Source organism: Hipposideros armiger, unplaced genomic scaffold (genome assembly GCF_001890085.2).
Source record: "Hipposideros armiger isolate ML-2016 unplaced genomic scaffold, ASM189008v1 scaffold_41, whole genome shotgun sequence".
Taxonomy (NCBI): Eukaryota; Metazoa; Chordata; class Mammalia; order Chiroptera; family Hipposideridae; genus Hipposideros; species Hipposideros armiger.
Genome location: NW_017731391.1, coordinates 727,228 through 739,557, shown reverse-complemented (window position 1 = coordinate 739,557; position 12,330 = coordinate 727,228). Strand labels below are relative to the sequence as shown.

The following is a 12,330-nucleotide window of genomic DNA, read 5'->3' as shown; positions in this document are numbered from 1 at the left end:
GTACATAAGGCAGCGCGTTAGAGAAAGCCCGCCCCTGGATTAGCCTTCCCAGTTCATTTTAAACCGGGTCTTCCCTGGGCCACCTTTAGAAGTTCCCTCTGAGCCCCCGCCCGCCTGCTGTGAAATTCAGCCTCTATCTAGCAGCCGCAAGAAAAGTTCAGGGAAGCTGCTCTTTGGGAACGCTCCAAGATGAGTTGCGCCTGGAGTGATGTTTAAGCCAATGTCAGCGCAAGGTAACAGTTCTTGGCCGCCTTCCAGCACCTTTGTAATGCATATGAGTCCAGGAGACCCGGACTTAAAGTTGGAGACCTGGAGCCTGGGAAGTTGGCGGAGCGCGCTCGCCGGGCTGCACTTGCTCGGCGGAGTCCGGCTGCCCAGCTCTGGGGGACGAGCTAACGTCTCCCAGGACGGGGCCAGAGCTCGCATCACAGCGGGACATGCACCGCGCGGCCTCTAACCGCGGGCTGTGCTTTTCTTTCAGGTGGCCGGCCGGCTGCTGAGCTTTTCGCCGTGCAGGGGGACGGTTTGCACCTTGCCCGCGGCCACGGACCATGACCACGACCCTTCACACCAAAGCGTCTGGAATGGCTCTGCTGCACCAGATCCAAGGAAACGAGCTGGAGCCCCTGACGCGCCAGCAGCTCAAGCTCCCCCTGGAGCGACCCCTGGGCGAGGTGTACGTGGACAGCAGCAAGCCTGCCGTCTACAACTACCCCGAGGGCGCGGCGTACGACTTCAACGCTGCGGCCGCCGCCTCTGCGCCGGTCTACGGCCAGTCCGGCCTCGCCTACGGCCCCGGATCGGAGGCGGCAGCGTACGGCGCCAACAGCCTGGGGGGCTTCCCGCCGCTCAACAGCGTGTCCCCGAACCCGCTGCTGCTCCTGCACCAGCCTCCGCCGGAGCTCTCACCCTTCCTGCACCCCCACGGCCAGCAGGTGCCCTATTACCTGGAGAACGAGCCGAGCGGCTACGCAGTGCACGAGGCCGGCCCGCCCACGTTCTACAGGTACTGGCGCGGTCCGCGGAGCCACGTCGGGTGCCAGCCGCGCAACTGGTGGGCGGGAGCGCGCGCGGGGGTGGGCGGCTGCCGTGCAGGCCGCCGGGCTGGCAACGCTCCGCCGCCTCGCGGAGCTGCGGCCGGGCCCGCGGGTTATTTGTAGATCTCGCGTTGGAGAATCAGGTTCCCTAGCTTGGCAGCTTAAGAAAACAATCAGTTCTCCACCCCGCTGCTTGAGAGGCAGATATGAAATCCCGTGTGCTTCCTAACTAAACAGATGTTGGAAAACCTTACAAAGCAGCAGCACTTTGTGTGTGTGTGGGGGGACCACCCCAAAGCAAATAAACACAAGGCGCTTTGAGTCCCTAGTAAATGTCCCGCTTTGGGATTTACGGCTGGCGGTTTTGGGGGTTAGGGAAGCTCAGTTTTATTTATTATTATTTAAAAATTTATGTTTTAATGGGCTCGCAAAATTTCCTTTCATCTAGAATTTCAGATTGGAAATATGCACGCAGTGATGATGATGATGATGATGATGATGATGATGATGATGATGTTGTTTTTGGGGAGCGATTCCCAGCGCCCACTTTCCTCCTCCTCCCCAGCCCAGATTCAGGGCTTTATTGACCTGCACTCCTCAGGGAGCCATAGAGCTGTTGAATGGTTCTTAAGCTTCTGATCTCTGAGTTACCTGGCTGGGTCCCTGTTGGAACAGGTTGCTGGCATATGACTTACAACAGCCAGAAATTGACAGGTGTCCTGTGAGTTTAAAACATGCCACATGGAAGCACTAGTGTTTTGAAATCCCCTCCTGCAGCTAAATCACATTTCTGGCCCACCAGGCAGAAAATGCCCGTGCAGTCACGTGTGTGTGTGTGTGGGGGGGGCGGGGGGAGTGGAGAGGTGGGGGTCGGCTCCTTCTGTACCTTTCAGTCATCGTGGAAGAAGCACTGGCCATTGAGGACACACAGGAACGCCTTTGTGCCGAAAGTGGCAAATGTTTTACATCCTATTTATTTTTCTCTCTAGTAGAGAGTATACCTTCCTCCTCCCCCTTCCCTCCCATTTTCCCTTTGACAATTACCCCCTTTTCCTCCTGATGGACTTGAGAGAGCTTCAGTGGGTGTTTATGGTGGATGCCTGTGCCCTAGGACCCCCTGGACACGGATGCCCTAGAAGTGGGTTTGGGAGGCCTCAGGGCGCCCACGTGGCTGGGTGCTGAGTTAGGCGCTGCCTGCCTGACTGCTCACCAGTATCAGACCAGCCACCAACCCCACCCAGACTCTTCATTGCAAGCGGTGGACCATTTTTCCTATTCAGTGTTCTATTTCCAGAGGTATTTATTTATAACAGAAGAAACAGGAGGAAAGTGCAGGTTGGTCCCAGAGGATACTGAAGGGGCAGTTTTAGGGTATCTGAACTTACCCTGTATCCTTCAGTCCCCTCAAAGGACGTGAGAGCATCCCACGGCCAAACAGGTCCAGCCTGAGTTATTCCTTAAAAGACAATGAACAAAATTATAAAGTCTTTAAAAAGAACAAAACTTTAAAAAAAGCATATTTCAAATTCACTTCACTTGTTTTAATTCAGGGTTAACATGAAAAGAGAAAAAGAATTCATTCTGCCCACTTTAAAAAAAAGTGTTAGAATAAAATATAATTATATAATTATATCTAATTCACACACATTTTAAACTCCTTGATATGAAAGAAGGCGCTGGTATGATGTGAATTCCAGAACCTCGTGATGGACTCCAGAAACTATTTTTTTTCCATTAATTTTCAGTTCTCTTATTGCAAATTAATGCCACTGAATTTCAATGGGCACTAATGAGACTGCTCCTCAGTGGATTATTTACTGCCTTGCTACTAATTACAAAGTGAGCATGGTCAAATAAAAAGGGGATCACATTTTATTTAAAATCGCTCATCACCCCAGTGGCAAATAATATTGCCATAGTATGCCCCATCTTAAACTTTTGCACCAGATGATATTCAAATACTTTTAGAATGATACAAAAAATGACAAGGAACTTTAAAAAAGTTAAAAAAAACACACAAAAAACTCACACAAGTGGAATTCTTTGTGAAAATTCAGTTTTGGAATGATTTTTCCCTTATCATTTATTTCCCATAACATCTTCTTTTGTTTGAATTCTGCCTCCTACTACCCAGGGAGGAAGTAAAGGGTCTGTGCAAGGGTTTATTTAATTTTTATTAAGAGTTATTTAGTATTTCCCCTTTTAGTTTCCTTATTTGAATAACTCTGGGTAAAAAGCAAAGCATTGATTCAATTTCTAGGAAACTTTAATTTTTTGTAGTAGTTATCAAAAGTTTGGGGGCTGAAAGCAGTATTTTCAAACTGCTTGTTATGACCCAGAGGATGATGAAATAAGTTTAGTGAGACTAGAGCGTTTTTTAAAAGGAATAAAATAGAAAAGAATGCAATAGAAAATATCAGAGTGCATAACATTTAGTAGGGTGGGTTTTGTTTCCTGAAAAATTGTTTTAATTATACATGCTTGTGTGTGCAGGTTGTGATGTAAAATGTATTTCTCACTGTGGGTTGAGGTAAAAAAGGTTCGAAAGCTATTGGCTTAAAATGTTATGTTTAGTAGAAAACAAACAAACAAACAAAATCAGGTAAGTGCCTGGTTGTTTTATCTGCACAAACTAAGAAGCTGTTTTGATTGCCTTAATTTCATTTTACCCTCATAAATTAGTTGGTGTCTTTAGGTCAGTTAGATTGTTTTATTATTCCTGAATCTTAGCTTTTCTGTTTGTAGAATGGTGCTATCATGTGGACTGTCCACCTGAATGTCTCACTGGGATGTTCAGAAAATGTATGTGAAGTTCACATCATTTAGTATTAAGATGCTATGGTTATTTTCTTCTGTTGGCCACACTATGTAGCCATATCTATGCATGAAGAAATGTAACAGGTAAAAATGCCCTGGGCCTAAAATAATGTGAGAAAGATGACCATACGTCTCGACCAATTGTTAGTAAGAGGGAATAAATTTATAAATAGGCAAGCTGTGACTTTGCAAGATATATCTGACCTAAAATTTCAGGAGGAAGGCAATTGGGAGTCACCGTATCTTGGGTTCCTTTTTAGAATTCAAACAACTTAGGAAGCTTGAATAAACTAAAGATGAAACTTAATTATATCCACCATGATTTTTAAAATTCAAATAGGTATTATATTTAATGCTCTGTGTTTATTTCAGTTTTATTACTCAATAATCTTAAAGGCTAAATATTGCCCACTTCTCCAAATTACTTGACTAACATACTACTTGGCATCAAAGTCAGTGTCCTCATAATTTGTAAACTTTTATACTGGCTGTATGCATATTTTGAAGACTAGTTTGTCCATTTGTGATCATTTAAAATTATTTCTTAACTTTGAACAAGGCTCATCTCTAGGGAGAGATTTCGATGGCTAATTTTCAAATAGTATTTCCTTCTTTGTATTTTGGTGATATTTTAGCACCCTTTCTTTCTGTTCTTACATTTTTTCATTCATTTAAATTGCTACTGTTTACCTGACATTTTGTGTTGGTCTAAGAATAGTTCAAGGAGCTACATCTTGCCTTGAGAATGAGTGTATTTTGGGTTGAGAATGAATGTATCTTCAGTCCCCATTTCATTTTCATCTTCTCCATGTGGCTCGTACCTGTTTGGTAGAAAGCCCCTGAAGGATAATTGACACTTATTCTAATCTTCTTTCTCATAGTCAGTTAATTTGGGTCCCTGGATTATTTTTGTGAATATTTTTAGAACATGACATTCATCATTTGGGAATATTCAGTTTCAGCATTTTGGTTTCTGATTGTTCCAAGGGTATAAAAGATGGGCAAGAAATGGACAAAGGCAGGGACAATAGATATCAGGAAAGCTATAAAAGGTGTCAAACTTTCTGTTAATGATAAGACATTAGTCAAATGGGATAGTATAAGTGAAAGTGGTACATAAGCTAGGCATGCATTCAATTTTTATCATTTATTTCACACATTAATATTAATGTTCTGGTGCTTTTGTAAGCTAAAAGAAAAACTGGAGGGAAGAACAGATTTAAGTTTGGGAGTTTCACTACAAATATAGATTGATGATAATATGAAATCATTTTCTTTGGAAGCCAAATTTAAATAAAATCTTTATCACCATCTGCAACATTTGTTTGCAGCATGGGTTATCATAAAGAATATATGGATCTTATAGAGACATTTTAGAAAAGTCAAAACCCTGATTATGTGAAAATAGTTTTACACAAGGAAATAGATGAATTTTAGTTTTCTAAAATGCATACTCAGCACAAAAATGATGCACCTAGCGCTATCCCGTGACTGCAGTATTATTTTTAATGTTACTTTAGAAGAATACAGTAGAGAGAGCAGCATGCTAAGTGTGTTCCCTTTTTTTCCAGGGGACACTGAATGGATACAGGCAAAAAAAGGCATTTAGTTGAATTCCAAGTCTCAGTTTGCTCATAACACAAAGGAAAACATAGAGTGGCCACAACCCTTTGGAACCAAAATGCCTACTCCAAAGAAAGATGCTATATAAATCCTCAAAATACAGTCACTTGAACGCAAACCAACCAAAGTGAAAGTGTAAGGGATTTCATAGAAACGAGGCACCCCCAGTCATCGAGTAGTTTTCTTTTATATTTTAAACTCTGCCAGGGAATTGATGGATAATGCCATTTTAAAAACCAGTGTGTCTCAGCTGTCCCCTACTCCATCCCTAAAACATACCCTCACTCTGTCCTCTGAAATCTGACAACTTGAGTGTGCAGGGAGGTAAAGGAAAGCACCTTTATGATATTCTTGATCGCATGGGGGAAGAAACCGTCATTGCTGAGTTCTGTACTTTGGAGAATAATTAGTAGGAATTAGGGGGAAGTTTTATATTAATCAATGATGCTTTCAATTATGAAGGATGGAAAGACAACTCTTTTGGTCCCCACTGATAAAATTTTACGTAGTATAATAAAGTAATAACTTCAAGAAGCTAGGTCAACTAAGAAAGCGTGTGACTGACACATATATGGTGGTGTGATGGAATCTGTGATGATGGTGGTGGTGGTGGTGGTGGTGCGAATGAAGATGATGATGATGATGACTGGTGTCAGTCTGAGTAGGTACTGATTCCAGATGTCTGACACGACATAGCTGGAGAAGTTTATCCTGTATAGAAATCAGATCCTTTCAATGTGCTTGACTCATTTTTGTGAAGCTATAATTTAAGTAGTCAAAAATTTTCAATAATGATATTAATAACTTAACACCATAACTCTAATAAGTAACTATAATTGCTACAAAGAAAATTAAAACAGAAAAACCCAAACAAGCCTGGATTTTTTTCCCCACGTTTTTCCTCTGAACTTTTTAGAGGGATAAATCGTATCCTTAGTTTGTTTCCGTAATATCTTCTACTTGAATCCAGTGTGTCGTCTTTAGTGAGATAGTAGGCTACTTTGTCTTGTAATTTGCTACTTTCTGGGGCTCCTAGGAATTACACTTGGGGAAATTATAGTTTACTTAAATTTAATTAGGAAATACACAGGACTAGACATTTACAAATGGGCCCCTTGACGGACATCTACGCAGTTCTTTTTGAGAGTTCCCTAAATGTCAACCTCAAGAGGAGCAAAGGGCCTTTAATGTTCGATTCTCATCCTTAGCTCGGAAGTTGCAGAGCTGTTTGGCCCCAAGGCCTCTGGCGCCCTTGGTTGAGTCCCCGCCTGCATCCTTCGGCGACTCATTCCGCCTGTTTGGAAACAGTGGTCTGGGTAGAGCCCCAGCAGCCGACGTATATGCATGCCAGGTACTACTTACTGCCTGGGCAGTTTTCTTGGCAACTGGGCTCGCTTGTCTGACATAGAAACTTGGGATTTCTTCTAAGACCCTGAAAGTATAAGACAATCCTCTTTTAGTTTCTTGCAACAAAATGATGTTAGAAATACTAATTTTTTTTTTTTTTTGCACTGGTATACTTCCTCTGCTGATGTCTTTTTTTTGTTGTTGTTGTTGTTTTTTTGTCGTCCATTCTCATATTTTCTTGTTTCTTTGCTTTATTTTCAGTGTTTTTCTCTTTAAACACATTTTGGCCTCTTTCCCCCTTTCAAGCGTTCTTTTTTCTTTTCTGTTTTAGTCACTCCATCTGTGTATTCCCAGGTTTTCTTTCCATCTTTTTTGGTTTATTTCTTTATTGACCTGTTTCATCTGTTTTTTAAAATGAAATTTGGAACAGGGCTCAACAGAGTTTCTACCTAGCATGGGAAAGCCAGCAGTGTAAGAATATGCCTTAATATTCCAGAGTGGCATTAACTACAATAAAAGTTTCAAAAATGATTTTTTTTCTTGTCGCTAAGGAAAGAAGCTTAAAACAAACAAAATCAGGAAGAAATTTTCATTTAGTGGAATTGTTTGACAGCTCATTCATTCATTCATTTGGCTACCTCATTCCAAATTGTGTAGCTTGTCAGTGGTATAGATGAAATAAAATGCATTTTTTGTATTCCAAGCAGTTCATATATCAGTGCTAGCATATAGCAGCCAGGGAATATTATTACATGAATGGATGAACTCCTAGGGCCTCACTCTTCTGCATGTACATTGGTACGGAGATAACAGCTAACAATGCCGTCTTGGCTGTTGGTTCACGGTAGACCAGGTTTCAGGAGTTCTAGATGCATGTGAACTTGGACAAGATGCTTAAAGCTGACTGCAACTTCCTACTCTGTTAACAAAAACACTCACTTTTCAAAGGTGTGTCCATAATTCATTTTGCTTATATCATAAAGGAATTAAAAAAATTTTTTTTAACAGTGCAATATTGTCAGAAACATAATTGATTTTAAGGGTCCTTACGAGTCCTGTATACTAACTTTGATTTTTGCTTTTGTATTTTTGAAGGTCTTACCAATGGTTGTATTTATTTATGCTGGACTAATTCAAATAAGTCAGAGAGAAAGGATATACATTCCAATGTGAGTGCAAGAAGCGATTTAGTTACATTGAGAAGTTATTTCCTTTAGTTATCTGAAAAAACTTCTGGGGTGCTTGGAAGCCTTTTTGATTGCTAAGAGGGGGGATCCTGAGCACTGGCCAAAACAGCGACCATAACTATCAGGACTGTATTTCTCTGAGCCTTCAGCGAAGTGCCTGGCTCATGAAATCCTGAGAAGCTGTTAGTTGTATGAATGGCTGCTGGTGGGCAGGCGGCACCAGTTACATGGACCCTCTCAGGTCTGTTGCCTGGTAGAAAGGCCATTCAGGAAGGACCTGACGAGAAGAACGTAGGGAGTGTGTGACTCCCCCCATCTCTTAGGAATGAAAGGAGAAAGAAGGACTCCACAGGACATTCCAAGTCCAGTCCATCCTCATTATTTCTGGATTCTCTATTTACGAATTCACCTACTTTTCAAAATTTACTTGCACCCCCCAAATCGATACTCATGCCACCTTCTCGGTCATTCACAGACATGCACAGAGCGCTGAGAAATCTGAGTTACCGACGTGCATGTTCCCAGCTGAGGTCAAACGAGGCAGTGTGCTGCCCTCTGGTTCCAGCTCTCCTGCTGGCAACAAGTGCCCCGCGCCAGGTCTATTTTGTGCCACTTTTTTTTTTTTCATATCTTGTCCTTTTTGTTGGTGATTTTGCTGTTTAAAAATGACCCCCAAGTGTAGTGCTGAAGTGGTGTGTAGGGTTCCTGAGCTTGTGCTGTGATGGGTTTCAGTGAGAAAAACCCGTGTGAGATAAACTTGATTCAGGCGTGAATTATAGTGCTGTTGGCTGTGAGTTCAATGTTGATGAACCAAGAGTATATGTTAAATAGGATGTCTTTAAACAGAAGCACACACACAACAAGGCTCTGTATTGATTGGTTGATGAAAATATAATGATCGAGAGGCTCGCAAGAACCCAACCCTGTATGTGCCCCTAGGGGGAGTGGTTCAGTCTTCACTCATTCAGTGTGTGCGGCTACTTTATAGACGGTAATTACTGCCAATAATGAGAGTCGGTATGTAATAGAGCGATTAAAGCACAGGTTTGGGAGCCAGACAGCGAATGTTTCTGGTTGACTCCTGCCTAGTTGTGATCTCTGGCTCAATGTGCTGATGGCATTTACTCATCAGTAAAAGGCCAATCAAAATAGGACCAGCATCTTTCACTTGTTGTGAAGGTTAAAGAATTTCATAGATGTCAAGGGCTTAAAACATGCCCAGCACTTAGCAAGCCATTATTATTATTATTTTTTAAAATTACTTCTTTAGCCAGGAATTGGCAACTGCACTCCAAAGACCGTGACTATGAGAGCTTTTTAAGAGTCCGGGAATGTCTGTAACTTCCCGGTATTTGCTTATTTTGCCTGCAAGGGACTAACTTGAATACAATATTGCAATTAGAAGTTAAACTTTTCCTAAAGAAAGCAGGGAGCTAGTATTTCTTGACAAGCTTAACATATGCTAAAGTCTGTGCTAGAAAAACAAAACAGAGCAACTGTAGTAAACTCCAAATAAGGAATAACCAGCCAATCAATAACAGGAGTGAGGGACATTATGGAAGGACCGGGAGGAGGCAATCCCGGAGAGGGAAGTCATTGAAACTGAGGCAAACAGTTTATAAAGAAGCTGTGACGCACAGAGGGCGAGGAGGGAATTTGTGTGTGGCTTAGGAAAATGGAGCCAGGATTAGAAGAGGGATGAAGCTAACATTTCTAGAGCCTCTACAAGAGTGGATTTTCAACCTTGGCTGTACATTAGAATCAAGGATGATTTCAGAATCATCCAGATGATTAAAAAACTACTGAGACCTGGGCCACATGTCAGAGGCTCTGGTAATTGCTTTGGGGTTGAAGTGAGAATAAGCAATATAGAAAAACAAAACAAGACAAAAAAACAAACAAACACCATAGGCCTTTCTCCTGTGTAGTCTACTGACTTTCCTAATTGTGATCACAGTTAATCTTCCTACAACTATGTATCTCACTTTTTTTTAAAAAAAGATTTTATTGGTGAGTTGGGGGAGGGGAACAGTGTCGGGGAATTAGGGAGGGGGACCAGCCAAGTTGTTGTTCTTCAATCTTTGTTGTGGAGGGTGCCAGTCGCCATCTGGCTGCCCATTGGCAGCTCGTGGCCTCTAAGCTCAAGGTGCTGTGTTCAATCTTAGTTGCGGGTGGGTGTAGCCACCATCCCATGCAGGAGTCGAACCAGCAGCCTTGTTGTTAACAGCGCATGTCCATATCTACTGAGCCATCCAGGTGGCTGCTCAGCTCAAGGTGCCAAGTTCAGTCTTGGTTGCGGGTGGGCGTAGCCCACCATCAAACAGGCACTCTTGTTGTTAGGAGCATGTGATCTCACCAGCTGAGCCATCCTGCCACCTGTTGGCAGCTCAGCAACAGCTCAGCTTGGGCGCAGTGTCACTGGCCCATGTGGGAATCGAACCGGCAGCCCTATTGCTCAGAGCTCATGCTCTTAAGCTAACTCTTAACCATCTGAGACACTCAGCTGGCCCTATCTCACTTTTAAAGACGGAGTACAGTTTGGAGACCTCCGAAAGGGTGCTTAGGGTTTTGCTGTGCTCTAACCCTAAGGAGGAATGTTTAAACCCAGATCTATCTGATTTCCAAGTCCTCATTTCATTGAGCTACTTGGGTATAAGAAGCAGAGACTAAAAGGCATGCTGAGGAGGAGGACAGTAACATTAATTTCTATTCCGTATCTTTTCAAAATAAGATTTGAGGAAGGCAGTTATATTGGATATGGACTAGATGCCAGGAAGGCCAACTGAAGAAGAATGTGAGGCTGCAGACGGTGCCATACAGTCTGAAGAGGAAATTAGGAAACAGCCTAAAACACGGATGCAAATACACATCTGTGTCGATTACCCACATACGATTGTTCTGTATTTAGATAACTGAAGCCCTTCAACCTTCCCCCCAATAGGGTTCTCTTTCTTTTGTTATTCCAGATAGTTGCCACACACCACTCTACTGCTGTTTATACAACTTTAAAATCTTAAATATCAGTACAATTGGTTGATTGCACAGGACTTCCAGTTGCGTGTTTGGAAAAGTTCCTTGAAGGCTTTAAAGTGAAGAACTTAATTGAAGCTGTCCTCGTGTGCTCCTTTCCGTCATGAAATACTTGCAGAATTCTTTCCACAAGTGCAATGCCTATTATTTTTAATGCCCCTCTCCCCGTTTGGCATCGTAGAAGACTCATTTATTGCTAAGGGAGGTGGGCATCCAGGCACCCCACCTCAGCACTAAGCCCAGGGCACTCACTATTTGGTGAGGCTTTCCCAGGTTGCTCAATTCTCAAGGCTGCTGTTTTCCTCATGTGACTTCCCAGAATCAGCAGCCAAAAGCAAATCTCAGAAGTCTTAGAAACATGTTTAAGAGCAATTCCTCAGGTAGGAAGTGAACATGGGTCTCCTGCAGTGCCCACATAACTTGATATCCAGGTTCCAGGCCCCATACGACAAGGGACTATCAACCCCCGGGCCCAGGACTCTCCGGTTCTCTGCTTTTGATGCTCAGAAATTGTAATCGATAAAACCAAAATTGCTTTTCTATAATGAGCCCAATTCCCTTGTAAGAAGTCTGTGTTTAACACTAGGAAATGGCTAGCGAAGTGACCAGCTGATGTGTGGAAGCAGTCACAGGTCCTAGCATTCTCATGTTGAACAGGTGTAGTTCACAGAGATGCAGTGCCAGACATCTTCTAGGACATCTTAAAAACACACACAAGAAGTTTCTTCTCAGTATCTCGCATGTCATTCTCTCTCTTCTCTACACATGGCCAGGTCTCTGATATTACTGTGAAAAGGTTCCTTACTGTTTTTTTTTAGCTTTTGAGCTTTCAAACTCTAATTTTTCAGTTTGTTATTAAAACATACTTGAGAACTGACTCTGGGTGGTGAGCACACAATGCAATATATGAATGATGCATTGTAGAAATGTATACTTGAAACCTATATAATTTTACTAACGGATGTCACCCCAATAAATTTAATAAAAATTAAAAATGAAACCAAACCAAACCAAACAACAACAACAAAAAAGCCAAAGTATATGCTTGATCTGGTCCTTCCTTTGCTTTTTAAGGAAACCTTCAGTGGCTTCTCACTCGTCACAAGACACATGCATGTTCCATAGTGTGACATTCAAAGCTAATCTACTCATGAGGGTCTTGTGCAAAACCAGCTTTGTTTTTTTTAAAGATTTTTATTGGGGAATTGGGGGATGGGAACAGTGCTGGGGAATTGGGGGAAGGGGAACAGACAAGTTGCTGTTTTGTTCTTCAGTCTAGTTGTGGAGGA

The 12,330-nt window shown here is 42.4% G+C and overlaps 1 protein-coding gene across 1 annotated transcript in view; it reads left to right on the top strand.

Moving 5' to 3' along the window:
• Positions 1 to 347: 347 nt before the first annotated feature.
• Positions 348 to 12,330, top strand: part of ESR1 (estrogen receptor 1) — a 245,146-nt gene continuing 233,163 nt past the window's right edge. Inside the window, exon 1 of the mRNA XM_019638905.1 lies at positions 348 to 1,006. Within this exon, the coding sequence (XP_019494450.1) occupies positions 552 to 1,006 (455 nt within the window). The 5' untranslated portion in view covers positions 348 to 551. The remainder of the gene's footprint in view (positions 1,007 to 12,330) is intronic.